Raw genomic sequence first — 27,018 nt, 5'->3', positions numbered from 1 at the left:
CCAGGCAGCCCCATTCCCCCCCAAGATGAAGGCATGCACGCACCCACACACCTCGCACTCACACATGGGCGCCCGTGGGGCACAGGCGAAGAGCTGGGCGATGTCCACTGGGTGCCCGCGTCGCTCCCGCGCCGTCCTCTGCCACTCGGGAGCCGGAGTCTGTGCACATCCCAGCAGAGTCCTTCATCCTTTCCTTCGCTGTCCTCAAGCGCTAGGCTGCTGCTCCTCCCTCCATCCGTCCGTCCGTCCCGGTGCTCCCAGCTGAGTGCGGACATCCGCCTCCCCCCACACCCTTCTTGCTGCCGACGATGCCATGGAAACCTGAGAATGTTTGCGTGCTTCCTCCTCTTTTTGTCTGTGGTTGTGGTGGTTTTTGTTTGTTTGTTTTTAAATAATAGTTATAATAATAATAATAATAATAATAATAATAATAGCAATAATAAAAATAATCCCCCCAGCCCATGACAATTTCAAGTATCCCCCAAATAAAAGACAGAATTATAAATAATTATAACTTTACAATTTAATAATTGACACATATACTATAGTATTTACAGTATCATAAATGCTTTTTTTTTTTCTTTTTTTTTCTTTTTTTTTTTGTGTGTGTGTTACTTTTAGTAAGCAATCCCTGAGAACAGTTACTTTAACTTGTTTTTATTGAAGTATCTTCACAAATAGAGGAGTTTGCATGTCTCGGGCGGGCGGGAGAAGCGCTCTGCAAAGCCATCGCTTTTGGTGACGCATGAGGTTCTAGTGTTGCAGGTTCCTTTGCTCTTTGTCTCTTTCATCCTTCTCTTTCATTTTCTTTCCCTCTTTCTTTCTTTTCTTTTTTTTTTTTTTTTTTTTCATTTTTTTTTCCCCCAACATAATTATGAAGATTTTTGCACTTTGCAACCTTCCGATCCCTCCAGCGACCGCTTTCTTCAGGAAAGAGGTATTAGATTTCCAGGTTAGCTTTTGGTATTGGCAAGGGAGGGCAGGGGCTGAGCAAACCATCCTTTTTCCTGGTTGCCTTTTGGTTTGTGCCCAAAGAATCTCTGGATCCTCTCAGCGTGTGAAATGGTTAAATCCGAGAAAGAAAATAACATTAAAAAAAAATAAAAATAAAATAAAATAAAAAAGAAACAGAAGAACGGAACGGAGCAGCCTCTGCCGATGGGGGGAAGGTCTTCTCCGCTCTCCTTCCTTCTTCTCTCCCGAGTCCCCGTGCTGCGGCCGGACCCTGCCCAAACCACTGGCTCACCCAAACCGCTCCCGCACCAGCAGCATCAGTTTTTTCTTGCCTTTGTAGATTTGTTTGAGATTGTCAATGAACTGGGCGAACTGTATGTGCCCGTCCTGTGCCAGGAGGAAGGTCTCCCTGGCCTTGCTGAGGAACTCGATGAACTCCCCGTAGTGCCGCGGGCTGATGTGGGTGAGCCGCGAGTGGGTGGTGTTGATGTAGGCGCTTATCGTGGCGTCCAGCAGCTGCCGCAGGGGTGCTTTGTCGGTGGACATCAGCTTGCCCGAGTTCCTGCGGCCGGGGATGCCGGCCAGCCCTGGGGCCGTCATGGTGCAGCGGCGGAGGATGTCCGACAGCACCGTGGCACAGTGCACGCTCTTCACCACCAGTGGGATGATGGCCGCCAGCTCGTTTTTGCCCAGGGAGTGGCTCAAGGCGCAGGCCCAGAGCACGTCGTTGATGGCCGGGTGCGTGTCCTGGTTGTAGGCCAGGTTGAGGTGCGTCATGGCCAGCGAGGCCAGCTTGAAGGCCCGCAGCGGGTAGCCCCGGTGCTCCATGTAGCGGGCGATGGTGAAGAGCTGGGTGTAGGTCATGCCGGTGGAGGCGGCGTCGATGACGATCTGGTAGGCGGTCTCGAAGGCAATGTGGTCCTTCTCGCAGAGGGTGAGGGCGGACAGGGCGCAGTTCTGCGGGTCCTTCATGGCACACTGCAGGGCCAGCGTGCGGGCGCAGCTGGCCAGCTCCTCCCGCTGCGGGTAGTCCAGGCTCAGGCGCAGGATGGTGTTGTGGGACATCACCGTGGCCGCCACGATGCTGGTGGCTTCCGTGGGGGTGAACAGCGAGTACCAGCTCTGCAGGATGCTCACCAGAGCTCTCACTCCTGCGAGAGACACAGGGGTCAGGAGAGCTCAGAAACTTAAACCCAGGGCCACAAGTGGCTTTACGGATCCCTGTGCCCGTTCTTCTTCCACCACATGTGGGCCAGACACTCACCCACTTCCGTAGCACATGTCACCAGCCACCTCACCATCTCCCGCCGCCGCCAGTTGAGGGTGGACAGGGTCATGCGCATCACCTGTGAGACAAACACAGGGTGACCCTCTACCCTATGGGGATCCACTGAGGCCACTTAACACCACGGTGCTCCCCTAAATTCTCCATGACCCTGCTCACTATCGACTCCCCGCAAGGCTTTCAAGTGCTGCCTCACCCAAAACTTCCCCCAGACCTCAGCAGAGGCTGAGCTCTACCTCTCTAGGCCATGCAATGATGAATGTACCCCTTTCACGAGACCCCTGCGTGCCATGGGCAACCATGTGCTTGGTAGAAGACCATCACCAGAGTTAGTAGGGCAAAAGGGCCACCAGCATCACGCGTGCAATCCTATACCTGGAGCCCCAGCTCCAGCGCAACATTGAGGAGTGTTGTGTCTGAGTTGCTGTCGGCTGGTGTGGCAATCTTGAATGCGTCCTGGGCCAGCTTGAAGATCAAGGAGGAGGAGTGGATGTTCTTCTGGATGGCTTCCAGCACCGTGCGCAGACGTAGCATGTCCCCTGGATGCAGGCAAGGATGGTCAGATGGCTCAGCCTCCCCCCCGTAACATCCAGCTTTACTGTATCACCCAAGATGCGCTGTCTATCCATGCCTTTACTGGCCATAGCATCATGATGCTTCCCTGCAAACCACTTGACCCCTGCACAGGTTCCTGACTTGACCCCAAGCCTGAACCCCCAGCTCAGCCTTGTGGGGGACATCAGCCCCTCCTGGACACAGGATGGGGAGAGGGGCCTCTGGTGTGAGCACAGACCAGAGATGCTGACGCGCCCCATCACCCTGTCTTGTTCCAGATTTGTGTTCTACTCCCATAGCCACCAACAGAGCAGATGAATCTCATGCAAAGAAAACTGAAAAAAAACACACAGCAATGTGAAAACCCTAGCACTGCACCTGGGTACACACAGACATCTCAGATGACTAATAGCTAAATATATCGCCTGCCTCCCACAGCAGCCGCCTGCACCACCACCAGCATCCAAATCTCCCAAAAATGGCTAGTGGGGGCGTGGGCGAGAAACGCTCTGAGGACACAGGATCGCATTGGGACATGCTGTGGCGGGGGAACACCCAGGGAAAGACACAGCGGGAGAAACAGATGTAATCCACCAGCTCTACAGCCCCAGCATAAAGCTCTCATCCCCACAAGGGGCTGAGAAACTAAGGATAAGCCACTTCCATCCAGGTACCTGCAAGGAGAGGCATGACGCTATCAGCCCCGGACAAGCAGAGAGGTGAAGGAGGACAGGATGGAGACAGTCATACAATGGGTTATGTTGCAAGAGACCTTAGAGCCCATCCATTCCAACCCCTGCTGTGGGCTTTGCCCCCCACCAGCTCAAGCTGCCCAGGTCCCATTCAATCTGGCCTTGGGCACTTCCAGGGATGGGGCAAGGAGGCTCTATGCTGCTGTCTGTCAGACTTGAGCAAAGGGAAACTTGTCTGCAGTAAAATCCTTTCTGTGCAGCCACATCTCATCGCTCACATCCTACAGGATTCAAAAGGGCTTCCCAGTTCTGGAGAGGCTGCTGAGTGCTTCCCACACCGAGCACTCCAGCACTCTTAGACCCCCTCCCTATCACTCCTGCAATATTGCTCCCTACCAAATCCCTCCCCAGCCTCTGGGCAGCTACCTGTCCATCACCCCTGGTCCCACACCAACCTTTGGCCGCCGTGAGCATGGTGGATGCCAGCTCGCACTGCTGTGACTCCAGATGCCCCAGGGTGAACCAGCGTGGGTACCTGCTGGGGACCACCGACACCAGGTGGTGGGGGTGAGTCACATCACCGGACGGTGCTGTGGTTTCCAGCACTGGCAACCTGAAGGATAAACAGAAGAGACAATGTCAGATCAGCCCCAGGACGTGGTGATGGGGAGCGAGGAGGGGGCTGTATCCTGCAGTGCCTCTGAAAGCCTCCTGCTGCCATGCACGTGCAGAGGCTGCTGGGCTGCATGCACGCCACATGGGCATGGGGATCAATCTCAGATCGACTTGAAAAGAGGGGAATGATCCGTGAAGTGATTTATAAACTTGGAAGGAAAAACACAAGCATCAGGGGAAGAAAAAAAAAAACAACAAAAAGGCAAGAAAAAAAAGAAAAAGAGAAAATCCTCCTCCCTCTGTGCTCCTTTTATGTCAAAGAGCCCGACAGCACTCCTGTCTGCATCATCTGGTTCTCCTTAAGATGCCCAGTTATGATCAGAAGCAGCAGTACATTTCCCCAGGGCCTCTGCAGTGGTTTTTGGTTACCTGCCTGAGTGGTGATATTCCAAAGCCTGAAAATCTCAGGAAGTCAAGGGAAAGAGCAGGAGCCCAGCTTCACTTGCTGCAGTGGAAGAACCATGTCAGCCTTTCCACACTCTCATTTCCTGACCTGAGTGTCATCAATCCCAGGTCTTACAGAAAGGAAACGTCCCCACGGATAAAGGGAGCATCAGACGTCTGTCTTCCCCACAACAAAAATCAGAACAAGTCATGCACCAACCTCATGGCCCGCAAAGCCAGCTTGTACGCTAGGTCGGCATCATGGGGCAGCAGGGCAGAGAACAGGTATTTGGCAAAGGTGTGCATAGGGACACTCTCACGGTGGATCACCTCTCCCAAGCCACTGAAGGGGCCACCTAGAAGCAAAGCCCATTGGCCATTGTTATTACGAGTACATCACTAGCACCAGTACACGGCTACCCCAAAGCTGTCTTTGCTACCCCAAAGAGAAGCCCTCACCTTCCAGCAGCAGGATGCACTGCTTCCTCAGGGTCTGCACCAGCACTGGGTCCAGCTCCAGGTCCTGCAGACGGGCTATGATCTGCTCCTCGTTGCGGCACACCTTGTCCTGGGCATAGAGGCCTTCAGGCATCACTCTCTGCTGGCCCATCCCCATCAGGGCCACCTCCAAGGCCAGGGACAGGTAGGACTCGCCACTGTCTTGGCTGCCGGTTGTGACGGGCACATGCTGGTAGACAGGGGGTTTGCTGTCCCCAGTGTCTGGAATAAGGGAGAGGTACAGAAGAGTTAGAGGAGCCTCTTAGAGGGCTGAGAAAAAAACCTTTCCAATTCAGAAGCAAGACCCAACACTTCCTTTGCTGCCTGCCTTTGGTTACCCAAAGATGATAGAGATGTGAGGTTTCACCCTTCTCCTTGCTCTCGACTGTGAGACATAGGAGCCCTGAGACACATGCAAGAGGATACACAGCTGATAACAAAGCCTTTCCCAGATGAGCATATCTTGGCTCAGCTCTGCCAAGCAGCTGCTCTGCTCTGCTGCAAACACCAGGGCTGAGGACAGGAAGTGTGGGGCTCAGGAGCCCTGAGGCCAAGCACTGCACCCAGGACCAGCTGGAGTTGCCTGGCAGAGAATGAGAGAGCACTCAGTACCTGAGATTTCAAGGCAATTTTCCTCTTCTAATCTACAAGCTTCGGTCAGTGTGAGAAAGAGGCAGCCGATGGGGTTCAGAGGGTGGCCTACCCAGCCCTCCAGGTTGGTGATGGTTGTTGCACCTCGCTGCAGCAGCTCTGAAAAAGAAGAGGGAAAAAAAAACCAAAAAGAAATTAATAGTGAGGATTTTATGATGGGTTCTCCACTCAGAGAGGTCTCCAAGACCAGAGGCTTTTTCTTACCCCATGGTCTAGGGACACAGGTACCTCCAGGGGCCATGGGAAATTTCCAACGGCCACGAGCAGTTCAGAGCAGCCACCACAAGGGCACTCAGACAATAGGAAGAGCAGGAACCCAGTAAAAAAAGGTGCCCCAAAAGGCTGGAGGAGATGCAGTGGCTCAACCTCAGTCCCCAGGAGCACACAGGAATGTCCATAAAGCAGTGCTTGCCTGAATGATTTGGAAGGCACGCTCTCAAACTGGCTGAGCTAGCAAGGCCCAGAGGAGTTACCAAACCACTATCAGCAATGCAGCAACCAGCCCCAACTCTCTGCCAACTGCAAATGCAAAATAAGCGACGCTGGTCTAGTCTCCTGTCCATGTTACTCAGCAAATGTAAACGCAGTGTGGAGGTAGCACAAGCAGCCAGCTACCGCAGTGCTGCGGGCAAGCAGCATCACCTGCTATCACCCGTGCGATCCGCGCACGCAACCAGACAGCAGGAACAGCTTGTGTCCCTGGGCATCTCTGCGTCCTTGATGTATGGGTATAGCGGCACTTTGCCTCAAGCAATTGGACAGTTTGTCATTTTGGGTGCACATAGCCCCACACGGTGCTCCCCCACCTCTGAGCTCTGAGAGTCCTCCCCACCACCTGGGACACCCCGGCCAGCACTTGCGGGCCCCTTCTCAAGCCCCTCTGCTCCTACCTTTCTTCTGATGCTTGTAAATTTCCAGCTGCCTCTGCTGCTGCAGTCGCAGGGTGTTGATGATGGCAACAGTTAAGCGCAGAGCCTCCCGGGGGTAGCCATGGGAGCGCAGGGCGTCCACCCGAGCGCAGGCTGTCGGGACGTGTTCTACAAGGCAAGGGCAGACACAGGGCGGGCTGAGCCAAGGGAGAGCAGAAATCCAGGGGATGATAGGGAAGAAAACCTGACAGCACCAGGCTTCAGGGCATCTTCTTCTACTCGTCTGCCCCACACCCCAGCTGCAAGCCTATATGTCCTCACTCTCCCACTGCACCTGGCTGGGATGCCTACTGGGAATACTCATGGGACTTCTCCCCATGTCCAGCCTGCAGCAGCCCCTAAATCCTGACCCCCCACAAACAGTATCTAGGGGAAGCAGTGGCAAAGTGCGTTCAGCTCTGTGTTGGGGACACTGGCAGATTTGGGATGACATTCTGAACTGCTTCTGTGACTGCTGCACGGAGTGAACTCCACAGAGACCTCATCTCTTCCACAGCCCTCCTACCTGGTGTTTTATTATTAGGAACAGTTGCGTGAAACCCCCAAGACTCAAAGTTGCTTAGAAATTCATCTGCTCCTGCTGCTCATTGCTCACCTGAAATCACAAGCAACTGTGGAGAGGATTATGACTGAGTGAGAAATTAGCAGGAGCAGATGACATGACATGCCGCATAACAAGCAGCAAAAATCCCATTTTCTTGCAGAATGTCCTACCAAGGGGAAAAAAAAAAAAAAAAAAAGGCAAGCACAGAAGATCTAAAGTTATGGCAGAAGGATCATTTCTATTCCTGGAAAAGACCAGAGAGCTTTGGAAATGCAGCCACCTCCACAAATGAGGTTTCCACATCCTGGAGGTCACTAGCAAGGAACATGAGGAAGAGGTTTAAGAACAAACACATCTATGAGAGACCTTCTTGTTGTTCACTCCTTTCGCTAAATGGATGAAACATTCAGCTTCTCACTGAATTCATCATGCAAGCTGCTGACAAACCTCACTCCTGTCCCAGCACAAGTTCCCTGAAGGGGAACCAAGGAAGCAAAAGCACTAAAGCCAAAATCAAGGTGATTGGATCAACCAGCACTGCCTAAGGGCTCACCAGAGTCTGTGCCACAGAAATGGAGATGTGTTCATCACATCTATTCTAGATCCAGTCCATGGAAGCATCAGCCCCATGCCACCACCTACAGCTGCTATGGGAAATCCATCCCAGAGTAGAAATGCCCTCTCCTGCTCTACCTATGCCAGCAAAGGACAGAGCAGTGGTGTGCTCTGGCCTTTCAATATCTGTACATTCTCCTCCTTTGCTGTGCAGATGAGGCGTCTACACTCCCAGAAATGCAAGGGCTCACATCTTTTCTGGGGTCAGTCTGAGTGGTGACGGTTACAAGGAACCCATAAGCCTCCCGTCTCACCTGCTCTCATCCTGAGACACTTAGTTACTGAGGTTTTAAAGTTTAGGTTGTCGAGATATTTTCAATTTACAACGCTGAACCTTGCAAGGATGCAGGGTAGTAAAACTCCTTTGATGCTTCGGGTGGTTCTTTTCCATGAGCAAACCAACCCATCCACCCAGGCCACGCTGGAGCTGCTGCTTGGATGCTTACCGAGCCACAGTGGCTGCCCCTGGGAGTTGAAGAGCAGACTCTCGCCTTCCCGCTGGTAGGCAGGGGACACGTAGAAGTCACTGCTGATGATGCGCTGCAGGTGGCTGTCCTGCCAGTGCAGGTCACAGCCCTCAATGGCACGGGTGAACACGGTTCGTCTGGGCCTGGCCAGTGAGTCTGCAAAGAGGAAAATCGTCAAAGCCTTGGGGCAGCGGTGGGACCCTCCTGCACCTTATGGAATCATTAAGGTTGGAAAAGACCTCCAAGGTCATCAATTCAATCACCAACCCATCACCACCATGCCCACCAAACCACGTCCCCTTCCTCGGCTCCAGGGTCACCTTGCACCTTGACAGGCTTGAAAGGAAGCCCTGAACATGTCACTGGCATCGGGGCAAATTGGGGTGACCATCACCCCTCCCAGTAAACACCACAGTGTGTGCAAGAGAACTGGGAAGGAAGGAGAGGGCATCCATTGTCTTGAACCCCACTGCTTCCCTGCAGCAATGGTTGTGCTCCTTCACACAGCTGCTCTGCAACCAAAATGTCATTTTCAAAGCTATTGAATGCTTGTATGCAACCCAAAACAATAAAGCTCGTTACGTATTAATGCATTAATGAGGCGTGCTGTGTATTAATGGAAGAAAAAAACCAGAACAGCCTGCTTGCTAGACTTATGCCCATGCATGTGACCCCTCTCTACACAGAGGTTTGCCCATACAACGGGGCTGAGGCTTGCAACAAATCCAGCTGCTGCTTATTGCTCTCTGATGTATCTAGCAATTGCATGGTCTGGCTCATCTAGCTGACATTTCTGCTGGGCTATTGTTCTCCTGTTGGGCTATTGTTTCTCGCAGACAGTGGGAGCAGGTAGCGCTCGCTTCCCGTCTGGGAGCTGCAGGGCAGGAGGAGGTTTTCACCCCATCCAGACAGAGCAGCCAGGCGCTTTGTTGGGCTGTCTGCAGCCCTCCTGCTATCGCCCAGCCACGCTGGAACAGGAGGGCAAAAAGCAGCCGTGCGTTGCAAAACAGGGAGCCTCGATCGCAGTGCAACGCGGAACGCAAGGTCCTGCAGATAGACGTGTCGGGGAGGGGAAAACAAAGGGCTCCGCTCAGTGCTGAGCCAGGAGGTTGGGTAAACACGCTCTGGAAGCGATGGTAACAAGCAATTAGCCTGAACGTTGCAGGCACCCCGAGGTGGATAGAAATTAAACAGGTGTTCGTGCGTAGAGCACCGACCCTCCGCCAGGTTGAGTTGGGCAGGAAGGATTTCGGCAATCAGCCGTTGCCTGACAGTAATAAAGGAGGCTGGCAGCAATTCACTGCGCTATTTGCATACCCATAACCACCAGCCCTAGGATACATCCCAGCTCTGTTTTCATCCTAGGCACTCTGGAAACACCGTGCGCACGTCCCAGAATGTGACCAGCCCCGAAGAGCAGCGGGGCTGGGAGCACTAGGCAATCCTGGCCATGTAGAGCTGGAGCGAGGCCAGCTGTAAGGCGAGCTGCTCCCGGCCTGCGATGTGCACATGGGATGCCCGGCGTGCGGCCAGGGACAGCAGCAGTTTGCTCCATGGCTATGTGTAACAAACCCACAGCCAATTCTCATGCAGCAGATGGAGGCACTGTGAGAGCAGTAAGTTTCAATTAATGTCTATCTTGGGCCAAAGGAAGGGGCTCTGCTCCACCTCGCTCCTTGCTTTCATAGAATCACAGAGTCCGTTAAGGTTGGAAAAGACCACTAAGATCACCTAATCCAACTGCCAGTCCATTGCCCACCATGCCCACTAACCATGTCCCTCAGTGCCACTTCCATCTTTTAGCACGGGCTTCAAAGTTCAGCTCTGCAACAATTCAAGCAGTGCCAGTGACCAGGAAAACCCAGGATGCCATTCTGCTCAGGGCTGACACCATCACAGGAAGCAGAACCAGGAGCCACGTGTATGCCCCCAAACCAGCTTCAGAATGGACGGCCCAGCTGATGGCCCCATAGCTCCCCAGAGCCCTGCACTGTGCTGGGATTTATTCTGAGGGGTGGAGGGGATTTTTCAAAGCATTAATCACAGTCCAACTGCTCCCAGGGTGAGATTCCCATTGACGTCAGTGGGAGCAGCCCTGAGCCAGCACTCGGTGCCTGCTCAGCCCACGTGCCAGCACCCAGCAGCACGCCGAGTTGGGTCTCTATGAGCACAGCACCAAGCACGAGCTGTCCTCCTCCAAGCAGCACCACTCAGAACCTTGCGAGAAGCAAACTTCTGAAAACACAACCCCATTCCCCTCAAACCAAAGAATCTCTCCCTTACAGAAATGCATTTTTTTGGCAGATTCCCGAACTCACCTTGGCTGTGGCTGGAGCTCTGCGTGAGCGCATTGGTGATGTTGGGAAGCTCGTTGCCATAATTGCCATCTTCGAGGGGACACACGTCCATCTCGCCCCACTTGCGCAGCTGCCGAAGCCAGGAGGATTTCTCTTCCAGCTTGCAGTGAGGGTTCAGCACGACGCACACCCACAGCGCCCCTAAACAAAGCCGAGAGGTGAGGGATGTGCTGTGCTCCCCTGCACCGCCCGGCCGCTGCCTTCCCACCGCCTGCAACGTTTTCTCAGCATCCATAAACTCACAGCAGCACAATGCACAGACCCAGGAGGGGGATTTAGACAGCTTTCAAATAAAAGTAAAACTCCTCTGTAATGAAGCTAAATTATAATCTCATGAGATGGGGGACAGTGGGGAGGAGGGAAGAGGAGACCGGCTGTGTATGAATTTGTGAGTGCTTCTGTCTGCCAGGACAAATCTACTGTTTGAACTACACATCAAAGCGTGCTTAAAAACATCCTGGCAAGCTGCAGAGTCTGTATCTCCAAAGACTAACCTGATTTTGATCCTACCCACGTTCCCAGCGCTTTAAAGCCCGCTCAGAATGCTATTTCATCTGCCATTGTTCTTCGGGCCATTTGCATTCAACTATTTATAAAGGAGATTTGGTGTATTTTCTTCCTTTCTCTCTCTTTTTTTCTCTCTCTCTTTTTTTTTTTTTTTTTTAAATCCCCAGCAGCCCCCCAGACCGCAGCAGAGGAACCCAGAGCTCAGTGTGATGCCTGGCAGCCAGAGCTCTTCTTGGCACAAGCAAAGGTGCCCAATGGTAGATCCACCACAGCACCATCAGGCTTTGGCCATGGCAATGCCCTGCCCTGCGCTCTGGGCCCCGCAGAGCTCTGGGGTACGTGAGCAGTGGTACAACATCTTGCACAGTTGTCTCTCAGCTTGTTTCTCAGCCTGGGGAGGCAGCGAGGTTTGGTGATGGGGCTTGGTGACCCTGCTCTGTCGCAGCCAAGAACACAATGCGGCTGGTGAGTTTTGGCTCCTCTTGCTGCACTGGGACAATCCCCTATAGGGATTCTCATGTCTTCACAGGCTATTTTTGGGAACCCTCCAAGGTACCCTTTGGCTGCCAAAATAGTGTGCCCCCAGGCTCTCCTGTAGAAGGGAAGATGGGATAGGGACAAGCTGGGGAGAGGGATTCACATCTGTCTCAGGAGAGAAGCACTGAGGTAGCAGTCTGGGAAATGGAAAAGTTGGGTTTTTGGAGTCCTTTGGCCAAGTGACAGCATGACCGACTCCTGTCCTGAGCCGATACGCTGAGCTGGGTCAGACTTCGTGTCTCACATGCTGCAGAAACCTTCATCTGAACTTTCCGACAGCAGAAGGTTAAGTGGGGAACAAAAAGGCAGATCATGATTAAGCTAAGCCTCTGAACAAAAATGCTTTTTGATTGCAGGGCTGGGTAGAAAGGGGGGGTCACAGGAGCCTTCCCACCCCAGCGTCCCTGCTGCTGGCCCCAGGGAGGGCAGGCACTCGGATCCTGCACTGAAGTTTCCAAGCCATCAAAGAAATTCTCCCGTTTCCCACAGGGTCGCTCCCTGGCCTAATCTCCTGAAATTCCCCACTGTAAACAAGTGGCTGAGATAAATAAACCCGTCTCCAGGCAGATTAAGGTCAGGCTGCACTTCAGCTGGTTTTTCGTCTATTTTTTGTAATTAGGCTTTAATCATAAGTAGTAATGCGCCAGGGCAAATACTCCCACGCCGCACAGCTCCCTATCCAGCGGGTCTTCCCTTGGCTCCCCAGCAGACGGGGCAATAGATGCTCAGTTGGCAGCACACACACATGCAAACGACGCCTTTTATTTCTTTTTTTAAAACTCTGAAATCCTGCAAAATCCTTTACATTTTACCCGGTATAAATCCACAGTCTTCTTTAGGGCTGATCTTCCAATCCCACACAAGTTGGTGATGCAGTCTTTGTTAAAATCGATGATTCATTATTAAATGCTTGCCCAAAATAATGTCTGGGGCTGGTTGCAGCATCTGGCATAGGTTATCTCTCCTCCTGCCCTCTCCATTTGATAATGTTCAGCAGTGCTGGTGCAGCTTTGGCATCCCTGACATGGAGTTGATCACTTGTCCCTGAGCACCGTGCCGACACCATCTCAATCATCTGCAGTTCAGGGCAAACTGCTGCATCCAGGCCTGCCTAGACACCCATACAACCACGTTTCACAGATGTGTTTGCTTTCCTCCATGTGGAAATTCTGGCGTGGTGGATTTGGCCACCTCTCTAGGATTCTTGAGTATCTAGCCATTCCAAATCCTGGAAATATCTTTCTGGCAGGCAGGCCAGGATCAGCTCTGCAGAGCTCGTGTGTTTATTTCCATCCAGGGAACCGCAGGCAGGAGCAAGGCATCCCTCCTCGCCCAGCCCCTCGTCTGTGCCATTCCTGCACTGCTGCCATGAGGAGGCTTCCAACCCCAGCCCACCACACAGACAGACTGTGCCAAGGACATTTTGAAAGCCAAAGCAGCCTGGCAGCCGACTGCCGGTTATCAACTATTTTGCAGACAAGACCATGTAGGGCAGTGTGAATTTCGGGAGGGAATTCTTGAGCTACATCAGAAAAACAATGGCTTCACCACACTACTGCTCTGACAGCATGGCAACTGATGAACTCCAGAAGTTTCTGCTCCAGCCACTGAGACCTCCTACCTGGCTTCTTGTTTCCCACAGCAGGGACAGGCGTATAAGGAAAACCACAAGAGCAGGCAAATTTACAGACATACTCCACTGTCCACCCTCCCACAATCTGTGACTCAAGAACTTCTTGAAAGAGAAGTGGCATCTATACTCAACAGCCCTTTTCTCTCCTTTTTTTCCAAATAATTTTCATCCCCCTCCAAGCTTTCAGCCTCAGAGATTCCCATCACATTAGCTTCACCATGCCACAAAGTCAATTCTTATCACACTGATAAGAAACACCTTCTGCCTGATTCAAACACCTCCACTTGCCCTGTGCTCACCTCCTTGGCAATTTCATGAGCCATTCCTGATTTTACATGTGCAGTACACCTTCCCTGAGTCTCCCCTGCACACTGAAGCACATTGACCCACAGAGGTCTTCCTCATACAGGTGTGTCTCCAGACCACGGACCACCCTCATCCTTCTAGCTCTGTAACATCTCTTTGGTCCCAGCCCATGAGCTGGTCCAGCCCTTTACACAGCATTTCCCACCACCACACAGCAGAACAGCTCAGACTCACAGTGAATCCATGGCACAAGTCAAACTATTCCCCATACATCCAGGAGAGCCCATGACTGTTGGGTCAACTCCACCACACAACCATCCCCTCCAGGCTCATGTCATCTTAATGTTTTATTCTAATAATATTACATCATCAGCCAGTTGAGCTGGTGTCTAAGGTGCTTAGTTAGAATTATCCAGAGTTGTATTTCTCTTAAAGCCAGGCTCTGCACTGTCCATCCCTCCCACTCACTCTGGAAACCATTTGTTTGCTAGGACAAGACATCCTCTTTCTGAAGCACAGAAACACAAGGGGCTTCTTCTGGCACCAAGGCATTGCCATTTCTATGTCTTATTACAGCACATGCTGCAAGATGCTGCAAACATGGCACAAGCCACCCTGCACACATATCAACCCTGGCTCCTTTGCAGGAGAGAAGCTGGTTTGTTTAAGGTGCTGAAATGTGCAGTTTGGGCCTGATCGAGCTGTCCCACCAGGATTTGGCTGGGAAACTAGGGTGAGCTCTGGATGAGCTCCAAAATCTAATAGAACAAGGCGTGCAGTCTCAGCAGCCCCGCTCATCCCGCTGCTGCTCCTGGTGGCCCTTACCCAGCTCATCCCAGAGCTGCCGACACTTCTCTGTTATGCCCGTCCCCTGCTGCCTCCAGAGGGAGAGCCGAGGGTCGGCCATGAACTGCTCCGTTATCAGTGTCAGCATCCTGGCCCCGTTGGAGTCCCTCATGCGCAGCATCTCCCGGACCTGGAAAGGACAGAGAGAAGGCTTTTTGTGAGACAAGCCATGATCCCCTGGAGGTGTCTGAGACAGTCACAGAATATCCCAAGTTGGAAGGGACCCATAAGGATCACCAGGTCCAACTCCTAGATGAGGTCACCTAGATGCCAACTCCCTCACACTAGCTGGATGGCCATAGCGGATTTCCCTCCACCATGCTAACAAAGAGATGGGGGGGAAAGCCCTGATTCATGAAGAACCACTGTGTGGGAAGCAGGGACTCTGCCTGACCCAGAGCCTGGATTACAACCGCCAGCTCAGTGGCCAGGAGAGAAGGCACTGGAGCAGAGATTCCCAGCTGTGATGGGCACTGTGCCAGGGCAGCCAGCAGGCTGCCTGCTATGTGACGCGCCATGCAGAGCACAGCAGGAAAGGGAGCAGGGCTGGCTCCTCCTCACCTTGGCGAACATGGAGTTGAGCTGTTTCCCCGAGCCGTAGTACCCTCCCTGAGATAGGAACAGCTTCACCTGTTCTCGGACCTGCTCTTCATCCAGGTGCCAGCAGTTCTCATCGTCAATGCTGGCCCCAGCAGTAGGGTCAGGAGCACCTGGGGGACAGGGAAAGAGGAAAAAGAGACAATGAGGTTTGTAGCAGCAGAGCTAGCAATCATGGAGAGCACAAAATGGCCCATCTCTTTTATCAGCTCAAGTGAGAGCAAACCAACCCTCACGCCAACAACATCAGGCTCCCCTCCCATGGTGGTGGCAGCAGCAGCAACCATGAAGACAGATCTTGAGCACAGCATTAATGCCTACAACTCTGCTCGTCCCTCCTAATGAGTCTAGGGTAGCACCAAGCAAGGTGTATTCTGGCCCAGCTTTCACCACCAGTGAAAGACACACTGGGTGATGCTTGGGAGGACAACAATGAAGGCCATTCCTCTCCTACTGCTATACCCCATGCTGAGGCCCAGCAGCTGCACAGCCCCGAGCCTTCTGCGTCCCCTTGGATTGCCTGGGGTTCTCCTCTTGCTCCACATTGTGGATTTGTTTCAGCATCCATAAAGCTGATCCTGTAAACCTTTCCTATCTCTTGGAAGCAATTTCACAGAGGTATTCTTGGATGAAGGATGCATGGATCCTTCCTGAGCCTTCCTTGCCCCTTTTAATTCCCATTTTTCCCATTTTTCAAAGGCTTTTCTACCTCCTAGCAACACCTTCAGCTTCATGAGCACAAGGGGCAGGCAGAAATACAGCTCCAGGAGGGGCCAGGAGCCCAGCCCGAAGTGCTACAAGGACACTTCAGTGGGCCCCAGTTGGGGAGCAGCCATCTCTTCTTCCACCACTCCTTGCTGCTTTGGGTACACACCCCAGCACTGGCTGAGAGATGTGGAGCCAAGAGCTGAAGTGCAGCTCATGGAAAGGCAGCTCCAGACTGCTCAGCGAGGCGACTGTCTCTTCTTGGCTTATAAATGAGAGGACATCAACCGGAGGGGTTTTGCTCCTCCGGCAAAGGCTGAGAGTGCTCCTGACCCAAAAAGATACAGCTATTTGTATTTAATGTCCTTTACAAAATTCCTTTAATTTCTGCTAATAATCGCTGCCTGAGAGCTGTTCCAGCAAGCCCCAGGCGCTGCCCGTACCGCGCTGGAGGGAGAGGATGCTGCTGCTGCTCCCTCTGCGGAATAACTTATAGTTGACAGAACAACGTAATTGGGACAGGATCTGAAGCAGCAGAAAGGAAACCGCTTTCGCCCACAGCCCTGTGCTGGGAAAGAGGGAACCAGCTCCACGTGACCCAGCCCTGCTCCCCGCTGTCATAAGGCAGCACAACAGCGCATCTCAGCTTTTCTGTGTCTCTTCTTTCCCTCCCCCAAGTCCGTCCTTATCTTCGCTCCCCCTTGCAGATAAAGAGCAGACAAGCCAGTGATTATCCCGTATCAGGAACCGATGACTAATCTGTCTGCCACGAATGCTTATCCGGCCCCCATCGCCGGGGTTGCTGAGATGCTTGTGCTCTTAATATCCTCCTCCAAGCAGCCTGCCCGCTCCTCCCAGCTATCCAGATCAGCCAGGTCGCCTCATCAGCCTCCACGGGGTCATCTGTCCATAGCTACAGGGTGCAGACACCTGGCGACCCATGCACAAATTCTCAGCTCGCTCCTCATCAAGGGCACTGGGACAGCTCAAAGCAGAGGCTCAGTGAGATGCACAAAGAAGCAGTGTTTTTGCAGGGTTTCCAGGCTAACCCCAGTGTTAGCATGCAGCGGAAAGCGCAGACGGCACGGAAAGAAGCGTGGAGCTAAATAAAATCTCCTCCTCCCACACAACACATTGAGCACTTCTCACGTTTGGGTTCTGACCACAGCTAAATTAGCAACACAGCTCTCGTCACTCCAAATAAAACCCACGTTTACTCGTAAATTTATTTTGCTCTCCCATAAAAGATTCATACAGAGGGTTGTAATATCAGATTCCCACACATGCCGCACAAACAGGCAGATAATGGGCTACCCAATTACACCGGGGAGCTGGATCAACATTTAAGAGCAAACAAGAGGATTTGCGTGGCGTTTAAATATTCATGGCAGGATTTGCCCACTTCCCATTGCCAACGTTTGCACCGTGGTGGCGTCCCCATGGCATGCCATGACGTAGCCGATGAGCAATTCCATGTCTCTGCTCCAAACTAGCAGGGAACGGCATGTAACACAGCCCCCAGCCTGCGTAACACGTTTCTCATATAGCAGCATTCCTGCTCCAAAGAGCCTGTTTCAGATGCGCTTGATCTTTGTCCTGCGGGATTCAGATTTAAGGAAACACCAGCATACATCCTGAGTGGAAAGAGTGTTTCACAAACCCATTTGCACAGGCTGTAGAAACACAGATAAAAATGCCATCAATCAGGGCAGCTAGGACCTCTCCCTCGTCATGGGCTCAGCACTTAACTATTTGGCACCCAAGAGAGACCCAGCCAGAGGGGATGCAAAGAGTGGAAAATAAGGGCTGGAAAAAATCAATGGGGGAGAAAGCGGAACAAAGGCAGACATGGAAAATCTAACACCTTGCTCAGAAGTTAGCTGTGGAAGGTGAAGAAAAGCAAAGCTCCTGGAGGGGGGCATGTTTCTGGGGCTGAAGAAGCACTGGGACGCCCATGGCTCATACTGAGGTCTCCCAGGTCTGGGCAGAAGAGCCAAACGCACCCATCCCGGTCCTGGTGAGCTTCTGGACCATGGAGCAGTTCACAGAAGCCGTCTCGTGACTGCATGTGGCGCTGCCAAAAGCCTCCAGGCTGTGTCTCCAGCATTTGGATAGAAACCAGGAGTGAAGGAAGAGCCACCCAGAACGGAGAGGGAGCAGAGGGGGAGGATACGGACAAATAAACAAACAACAGAAACCTCAAAGAGAAAATAACCAGGCACCAGAAAGGAAATGAACTCTAACAAGGGGTAAAAATAGCGGCGAAGTGAGGGAGAAAGGAACCAAGCTCCACTGAGCCTCCCAAGCCCCCGTTCCATTTTTAAGTGGAGGCAGATTGAATGGAGGCAGCCTGAAGAGGCAGAGACATCTGACAGCAATCGAGGGAGTGAAACCCCTCAGCTCCTGGGACCAAAGTAGCTGCCAGCAGTGGCACTGTGCCCATCACAGCTGTGGTCCCACTGTGGGCCATGGGGACACGATGGCACGGCTCTGCAGACTTCTAATGCTCATCATTTCCATTGGAGTAAAGTCCTGAAGCTGCCCTGGAGATCCTGGTTAAACCTCCCAGCACCTCTTACAGCTGCCATGCAACTCCCAGACCAAACCCAATTCATTCTGGAGTTTAACTCCTTGTTCTTCAGCTTTCCCCACACACCTCACCCGCAAGTGCATGACTGTGTCCAGGACAGAGGCTGAACTCACCCAGGCAGGCAATGAGCTTTCATAACACTGCCGGTGAGAGCAATGAAAACAGGCTTGAGAGCACACTGCTAACTGCGGGGGTCTGGCTGCTCCTAGGAAAGGCCAGAGCATTTCGCTGGTGTAATGACAGTCCTCAGCCTTGTGGTGAGCCAGAAAGCCACGCAGAAACAAGGGAGGAAGCAGCACTGAAAGCCACTGTGGTCTCATTTCGAGCTGCCACTTCAGAGGCCGCGAGCGGAGGAGGGCGATACGTGAGACGCGCGCTCTGAGTGCGCTGCCCTTTGCAGTGATCTGCCAGAACAGAAACGTGACCTACTTCAGCAAGCAGAGGTCAAGTGGGAAGCAGACAGCCAGGCACACCTAGGCTTGCAGTTCCGACTGAACCCTGAGAGAACGAGCGAGCACTTTGGCTGCGCTCCGAGGCTGCATCGTTACTGGATAGTTTGCATTTCCTTCTAGGAAGGCAGCCCAGGAGAGCAGCACGTGCGTGCACACTCCTGCAAGGAGCAAAGGTCTCACACCCTACTGCAAGCCTTACGGGCGGCTGCCTGCAGCCTTCTGTGCTGCTCGGGCACTGCAGAAGGAGCAAAGAGCACCTCTGAACGGAGAGGGCAGCACTGTTTCTGAAGCAGACACGATACAACAGGGATGTTCATAGAAGCATTGAGGTTGGAAAGACCTCTAAGATCACCCAGTCCAACCCCACCCCACCGTGCCCACTGACCACATCCCCCAGTGCCACATCTCCGTGCTCCTTGAACACCTCCAGGGACGGCGAACCCACCACCTCCCTAGGCAGCCTGTGCCACTGCATCACTGCTCTTTCTGAATAGAAATTTCTCATAATATCCAATTGAACTTCCATAGATGCCCCTGTGCTGCAGCATCTGCTCCCCCACCCCTCATCCCAACCACCAACATAGAAGGAGCAGCCCTGTGTTCACCAGACTGAAACCCAAACCAAAACTGAAAGATCTTTCCTTAGAAGAAATGAAAGAAGTTAAAAATAACTTCTAGAGAGGGCTGCTCTTGCTTCATGGTGCAGTAACCTCAGTTGCTGGGCACATGCTGGGTTAGTTCATGTTGCAGAGCTGCAGCCAAAAGACACCCTGGCCTCAACCCAGAGGTGAACAAAGCTGTGACCCCAAGAGCCTGACCCAGTCAAGACCAAGAAACATGCACGTAAGCACATAAAGCACTATTTAAAGCATCTAAAAGATTTCAAATCCCAGGATCAGGGACCTTCACTGAAAGCATGAACTGCAGCTAGGAAAGGCGAGATGTGGGGTAGGCTTGGATTCTGTCCAGTGGGAGCCCCAGCAGAGCTGCTGGATTGCTCTGACATCCAGAGCCCCATGCACAGCAATCCTCTACCACATGGTTGGGCTTTATTGGCAGGACAGGGAGGGAAAAACTGGCAACATCTGGAGTCACGAGCCAAAGCCACACTCTGAACCTGAAGGTGGGGCTTTTTTGAGCCTTTCTTTCCATGGGCTGGGACATCTGATGGACATGGCTTGAGGGGCAAGGTCCTGTTGGCTTTGATGGTTGGACTAGATGATCATACAGGTCTTTTCCACCCTTAATGGTTCTATGACTCTATAATCCATTAGTTTTATATCACTCTAATGTGCATCTACCACATCCCTCCCCAGGCTGAGGTCAGGGTGCGCTTCTGCTCACAGAGGAGCTGGCTTGCTGGTGGGGCTGCCACACAGCTGTCAGCCCTTCCCCATAGGGTGAGGCGCATGTGGCTCTGCCGGTTCAAAACTGCATGCTGGAGGGCACGAAGCCACACGAGTCTGAAAGGACAGAGAATTTTTGCTTTGTTTTTTAAAACCACTTGTAAAAACAAGAGGCAGATATTGAACCAGAGCCAACATCTGTATCTTTGTAAGGCCTTCAATCACCAGCCTTTTGCTGACTCCAGAGCAATAAATATTCAGGGTCTTAAAAGCTTTTCTTCATTCTGCTTGGGAGAATGCAGCCTCAAAATATGGCGAAGGCGGGATCTTGCCCAATCTCAGCTTCAGTGAGGGAATGGACCTCACCAGATTCTTGCTCTTCATTTTTTTTTTAACACCAAAAAATGAGGAAACGTCTCCAAACCATTAATTTCAGAGCACAACCACACACACAGCAGATGTGGCCCACTGGAGGATACAAAAGCGTCTCCCAAGGTATAAGCAAGAGGGAGGTAAGGGAAAACATTTGAGATCAGAGCTGCCATCACCAGGAGGATGGAAATGGACCCCTGGCCTCACTGCTACATGTGGATGCAACCAGTTCAGATCCTATTTTAGGCTGCATATGGGTCTTTTCATCTTCAGAGCAGCTAACAGGCATGTGTTAATCCCCACAACGCCCTTCCGTGGCAGATAAGTATTCATTATCTCCGCTTTACAGCTGGAGGGACAGGCGCGGTGCAGACCGGCTCATTGTTGGAGGCCCTGGGTAACTTCAGTTCCAGGGCTCCTCAGAAGGACACAGCAGGAGCGCTGCCTTGTGCTGGCCAAGGGACCCCAGGGGGACTCACCATATCCTAGGCTGGGATGGACACCAACTCCCAGCTGGTGACTTCTAGAGGAGGAAGTTCAAAAGCACCCTTTAAACACAAAGCCCCAGGAAACATCCTTCATTGCCTTTTTGCAGTAGGTCAGGGCAGCAGCACTCATTTATTACGGGCAAATTAGCGCCCATGGAGATTAAAGCTTTATCTTCCGCCAGCTCGGTCACATCTGACTTAGCAAGATGCAGGGCCAGGCTGACACAGCGTCACCACGTGCTGGAGGAGCCATGTTCCCACTGTCCTCTTACTCCCCATTGCCCTGACACTGCATTCCCACAGAGGGCAGAACCGGGACACGCGGCCAACACCAGAGTGGTACCTCTGCCCACTTCTACCATCAGTTTGACACTGCCAGTAACAAACATGGCAAAACAACGGCCACCACCACCACTGTAAGACCACCAGCCCCAGTTCCAAACAAGTGGATTAGTGCTGAGCCAGCAAGGAAGGAACAAGGAATTACCATGCACTTGGTTGATTTCCGAGTTGGAGGACAGGATCTCATCAGCCAACTTCTGGGCAGTGGGCAACACCTCAGTGTGGTGTGCTGTGATCAAATACTGAACAAACTTCTGGAGCTGGTCCCTGTTCATCTGGAAAAGGGTCTCTGAGATGGGAAGACGGAGTTTGACCTGGTCCGGCTTGCGGATCCTGTACAGTGAAAGCGCCACGACGTGGGCGCAGTAAAAAATGTCCTTGTTCCCGCAGCCACATGTCACCGATGTGATTTTGCAGCGGTCGAAGCTGATGGCCACCTTGTAGGTCATCTCTGGTTCTGTCGCAGTCGCTGGCTCTGTCACCGTCCCACTGAGGTGGAAACCTAGCAAGGGAAAAGGAAAATAGGGAAAGGTAACATTAGCTGTGCTCTGACCACAACCACTCATGCAAGCTCTAGAAAGTGTGCACAGCCAGCGTGAAGGCCACTTCTGCATCGCTCTTTCAAGGAGCACATCACCCCAGGATGAAATCCCTGCACCCTCCATCTGTCTTCTGGGAAAGAGAGGTCAGCACCCACTCAGGCTCCTCTGTTCTCGTGTATTACCTTGCTTTTGCTGTCTTCAGCCTAAATAAACCAGGCAGACATCCAAGTATGACCACTGACTGTGCAGTGGACTTGTGAGCTGCACTGGCTTCACTACCATCCAGAACCCAGCCCACATACAAACACACTCCTGTACCAGCACGCGCATGCAGCCAGCCTCCTCGGTGAGTTTATTTAACAGCCAAACCACAGGGGAAGAGCAAAGCCGCTCGGTTCTCGTTTGTTTAAGAGTCTCTCAGCCTCCTTCCCTCCTGGGAGCAATCCTCACCCGCACCTCCCCCTCACTGAATTCGCACCACAACTCACGTGAGCAAGAGGGGGCAGAGAAAGGCCAGGTTTTCTTTTCTTTGATGAAGCAAACAACATAAAATTAAATACAACGCAGCTCCAGCTTCATTCCCTCGACCAGGCACAGAGCTCCAGGGCACGACCACAGCTTTAAGCTCTTCCGCACAGTGAGAACAAAAAGCAGAGATGGGAGCGACCCCCGCGAACCCTCTGTGACACGTGAGCTCTCTCCAAAATACAGCTGGCAGGGAGCTGCTTGTCAGCAAGATCTATGCACTGGGCCCAGGGACTGCCCAAATTGTTGGCACAAAATGTCATCGTCCTTCAGCCGTGCTCCTGACAGCCCCTGCCATGCTGCAAGGGGCTGCAGCGCCTTCAGGCACAAACTGTGAAAAATGTCCCGACAATTCTCCAAGGTGGATGAAGGGCGAGAAATAGGCTCGGATGGAAGGGAAAGTCCTCTGGGCCCAAAGAAGGTGGACGCACTGAACAAAAGAGGGTTAAAGTTGGAGAGAAAAGACTGAACGTCCACTGTTCTCACACTGGAGCCAAGGCTAGGTGAATCACGGAATCATGAAGGTTGGAAAAGACCTCTCCGATCATCTATTTCAACCATCCACCTACCACCAATATTGCCCACTAAGCCACACACCTAAGACCCACATCTGCACGCTCCTTGAACACCTCCAGGAACTGTGACTCCACCACCTCCCTGGGCAGTGAAGACACTCCAGACCTTCCCAAGGAGACTATTCCACAAGCATGCTACTGAGGAGGTCAAAGATCAACATTTCGCATCCGTCTGCCCTCCTCTCTCTCCCAGTGAGGATGAGGACAAGGGGGGTCAGCGGAGACACCTCTGTGTGGAGCCTTATGTGGTGCCCATGCAGCCTGGCCCTCCTCATTGCAGGGGAAGCCCACTTTCCTCCATGCCCCTGGAACCTCATTTAGGCCACATTTGAACAGAGGTTTCTGTGGAGCCTACCACCACCTAGAAAAGGCAGCAGACAGCTGAGAGGCCCACAGTTAATGACAGACGAGAAGAAGGGGTGCGGGAGAGATTAAAATACATTAACTGCATCAAACCCTTGCGCGTTTGCCAGCTTGCACAAAAGCTTTCTGAGACAAATTCTACCAGAGGTTTTTAATAAATGGCATCAAAACTAGCTATTCACTGCCAGTCTCTTTAAAGCCACGCCAAAAACCACATTCAAATCTGATTAAGTGTCAAGGAGGTCTGCTTTCACTTTAGCGCACGGGATGGGGGAAGCAGACCTGTTCTACAGCCATTGACCAAAGCTCAGACTGTGCAGCCAACAGAGCATCCAACACGGTGTTGTTTAACCTTGGGAGGGCAGGGGCAGACGGACAGACGGCCCCACACTCCGTCTTGCTCGCACACGGCCAGCAGTAGAAGCGCTGCTGGGGAGGTGCAGCCCTCAGCAGCCACGCCGTGTAAATCTTGAGGATAAACTCCAAAGTGTTTATGTTTTACCACTTCTCTGGTCTGCAATGCTTGGCAGGCTGCACCGACTGGCTGCCAGTTTCTCCCTAGTTTGCTTTCTGAACAAGTTAAAAGGATTGGAAACAACGTTCCTGAGCAACAATGTATGGATACACATGCATGGACACCCATATGTACGTATATATAAAACCCTTCGAGACAAATTACAAGCCATAAACACTGCCTTAAAGAGTTACTCCACCAGGATCCCAAGCCAGACCCTACTTGAGGCTAACCAGGCTGGAGGAACTCAGCCCTTATAACCAATCAACCTGCTTCGGACAGGTGTCAGCCTGAAAATCACAGAATAACCTGAGTGGCAAGGGACCCACGAAGATCACCAAGTCCAACTCCAGCATCAACTGTAGTCTGAAATCAACATTTGTCCAGAACCTTGACTCGTGCTGCTCTGTGGCATGGACACAGCTCTGTCCGGCACCAGAGGCACGCGACATTGTGGGACATCCCAAAAGCTGTACTCTCTCACAACTGGTTCTCACCATGTGTAGTCTGGGTTTTTGCACTGACCAGAGCCATTCAACACGCCTGTGACAGCAAAGTTCATCTGGCATCTGGGCCGTAAGTCTAGCCTCAGTTTAGATGTGAGTTGTCACAGCAGCAGGTCTAGTTAAGATAAACTAGAAACTCTACACAAAACATTTAACAAAAGCTTAGTCAGAACTTAAACGTGGCAAGGGGGGAGAGAGAGGAACCCACAGGAGCAACAGCATTGTTTGGGAATATTTACATTAACGTCAGGCCAGCTTATAGCTACCACACCCAGCCCTGCTCTGCAGCCCAGAGCTGATTCTGTAGTCTGCACAAATCTCTGACACTACAGTCCCCAACAGGTGATGGCCACCTGCAGAAGGACAGCTGTCACCGTGCCACCAGCTCACATCCCACAGAGCATATGGCGCCCTCCAGCAAAGTGGAACACAGCCCCACATACAGACACGGGGTCTGGATAGCGCTGAGAGCAAAAACAAATGCCCTGCCCTGCGTCCCCCCTGCTCAGTTCAATTTAAGAAGTTCCTACAGCCGAGTGCTTATCTAGGACTTCATCTTCTGTTCCTAGCACACAGTTAACATAAGCTAACTCGGTGTTTGATTTGCTGCCAGCAAAGTGACAGTGCCAGGGCTTCAATGCTATGAAAAAGAAATAATTAAGTATCATCTTGGTAACTACAGGCTCATTAAACCCCAGATTAGTCCCAAGAAAAAGGCTCAGGCTCCTCCCTTCCCCAAAAGAACTCCTACCATGGACGCTTCCCAGTAGATGCCCCTTTGATCCAGGGTACAAAAGGAGCTGAGCATGGACAGCTGCTCCAGTGAGCTGCAGAGAGAGCACTGCAAATCAGCATAAACACCACACTAAGCACAGCCACACACTGCACCACTAGCATATCTCCTTCCTAATTCCATTTCTCCGTCCAGCGTGGACAAACACCTGAGCAAAGACCTTTTCCCTGCCGTGGCACATTTGCCCCTAGTGTCCCCGCTCTGATGTTGCATTAGTGTTGCAGGATATTGTGCCTCTGCCTTAAATTAAAACAGTCCTTAGGGATGGATGCTGGGAGTTTGTGAGCTCCACGCTGGTGTCACTTCTAAACTCATTAGCAGGGCAGCATTTTCCCTTTGGGGTATATAAACCCCACAGGCTGGGAGGAGCTGGATGCTCCAACCCCCCTGGGCTCTGAAAGCCCTACAAAGCACCAAGCTGACCAGCAGCTTCAGCACCCAGAGCTTTGCTGTTACGATAGGATCACCAAGGCCTCGACCAGAGTACCTTTAACCAAGATGGAAAATGCTTAGATCTCTAAATCTACTCAATCAAAAGGAGCTTTGCAAATTCTTCCAACTCTATCAGAGCAGCCAGAGCTATGTATTTATAACCCAGGTGTCCATAAGCTACCTGCAAGGAAAGACTCCCAGACCTTCCGCCTGCACCTTGAGGAGCAGCTCAGCCCTCCTAGAGCAGAGATCATCTCTGAAAAAAAAGATGGAGAAGACAGTTTTTGCTTCAGAGGACAAAACTGCAGCAGACAAAGCCTCCTTGAAGTGCACCCCTGGCCTTGGGTCCTGCAGCAGACACCAAGAGTCTGCAGAGCCAGCACACAAGCTGGTTGCACCAAAGCACCTGCGATTCAGAGACAGGCAGGCCAGAGTCACTGCCTTAACAGATTAACCAATTTTGCTCAGCCTTTCCAAAACAACATCACCTACAGATATCATCATAGACCACAGACCCCAGAAACCAGCAAAACCCCGGCATGATCTGCTCCCTTCTTGTAACTGTGACCTCCAGACCGTTCAAGCACTATGAGGAGGATGAGGAGCATCCTGCAGCTATACCACCAGACAGGAACTCAGCTCCGTTTCCTCCAGCAGTTGCTGCTCGCAGCCATCCCCCAGATTTCACACCCCAGCTCAGGCAGAACTCACAGTTGACATTCTCAGAGTTGCACCACTTAGAAAAAACAAGCTCGCTCATCCCAGGCACAGCATGTGCCTGCCTTGCACGGAGCTGGCACAGTCCCCCATAGACCTTCTCATGGGACCAGACATCTCAGGAGTTAACCCTGGACCAGCAGAAACAACCTGAGGCTGCTGCACCAGCATTAACAGTGGCGATGCACTGGAAGAGGCTGCCCAAGAAGGTGGTGAAGTCACCATTCCTGGAGGTGGCAAGAATCATGAAGAACAATCAAGAATAGTAAGAAGAACAAGGTTAGGGGGCATGGTGGGGATCGCTTTGGTTGGAGGTCTTTCAAACCTTTATTTTACTATGACTGCTGCACAAGAGGACCAGGAGCAATCCTTTTACTCTTCTCCTTTCACAGGCTCAAAGGTCTTTGCCTACAAGGAAGACCTTTCAAGAAGACCTTCTACCATGAAGGAGGACAAGGAATGGCTCTACAGAGAGAACAAGGCAGCCACATCCACTCTGCTGAGGAAGCTGTGTGCAACCAAACATTGGGCTCCATTAAGACCAGCAAGAGCTGCCAGGCACAGTGAGCCCTGAAAGAACAGACAGGAAAGGCTACACAGATGTTTATGGGGCTCTGCAGATGTAGACAACGTAAACCAAAATTTTCAGTGCAAGGCATATGCACTAGGTTACCATGACCCAAATATTTTTAAAATTCTCAAACCACAGCGGAAAGGTATTTTA

At 52.1% G+C, this 27,018-nt stretch overlaps 1 protein-coding gene across 1 annotated transcript in view; it reads right to left on the bottom strand.

Annotated features, from left to right (window-relative positions):
- Positions 1 to 1,242: 1,242 nt before the first annotated feature.
- ZSWIM5 (zinc finger SWIM-type containing 5) overlaps positions 1,243 to 27,018 on the bottom strand; it is a gene marked incomplete at both ends in the record, with an annotated part of 80,420 nt that continues 54,644 nt past the window's right edge. Inside the window, 13 exon segments of the mRNA XM_079536079.1 lie at positions 1,243 to 2,105; positions 2,219 to 2,300; positions 2,615 to 2,778; positions 3,942 to 4,099; positions 4,766 to 4,901; positions 5,005 to 5,265; positions 5,656 to 5,793; positions 6,585 to 6,731; positions 8,229 to 8,405; positions 10,568 to 10,747; positions 14,415 to 14,565; positions 14,997 to 15,145; positions 21,473 to 21,829. Coding sequence (XP_079392205.1) covers positions 1,243 to 2,105; positions 2,219 to 2,300; positions 2,615 to 2,778; positions 3,942 to 4,099; positions 4,766 to 4,901; positions 5,005 to 5,265; positions 5,656 to 5,793; positions 6,585 to 6,731; positions 8,229 to 8,405; positions 10,568 to 10,747; positions 14,415 to 14,565; positions 14,997 to 15,145; positions 21,473 to 21,829 — 2,963 coding nt within the window.

The sequence above is a fragment of the Tetrao urogallus genome, assembly GCF_951394365.1.
Source record: "Tetrao urogallus genome assembly, chromosome: 5".
Taxonomy (NCBI): Eukaryota; Metazoa; Chordata; class Aves; order Galliformes; family Phasianidae; genus Tetrao; species Tetrao urogallus.
Note: the sequence above shows the minus strand (reverse complement) of the source record. Positions and strands in the feature narration are given on the sequence as shown.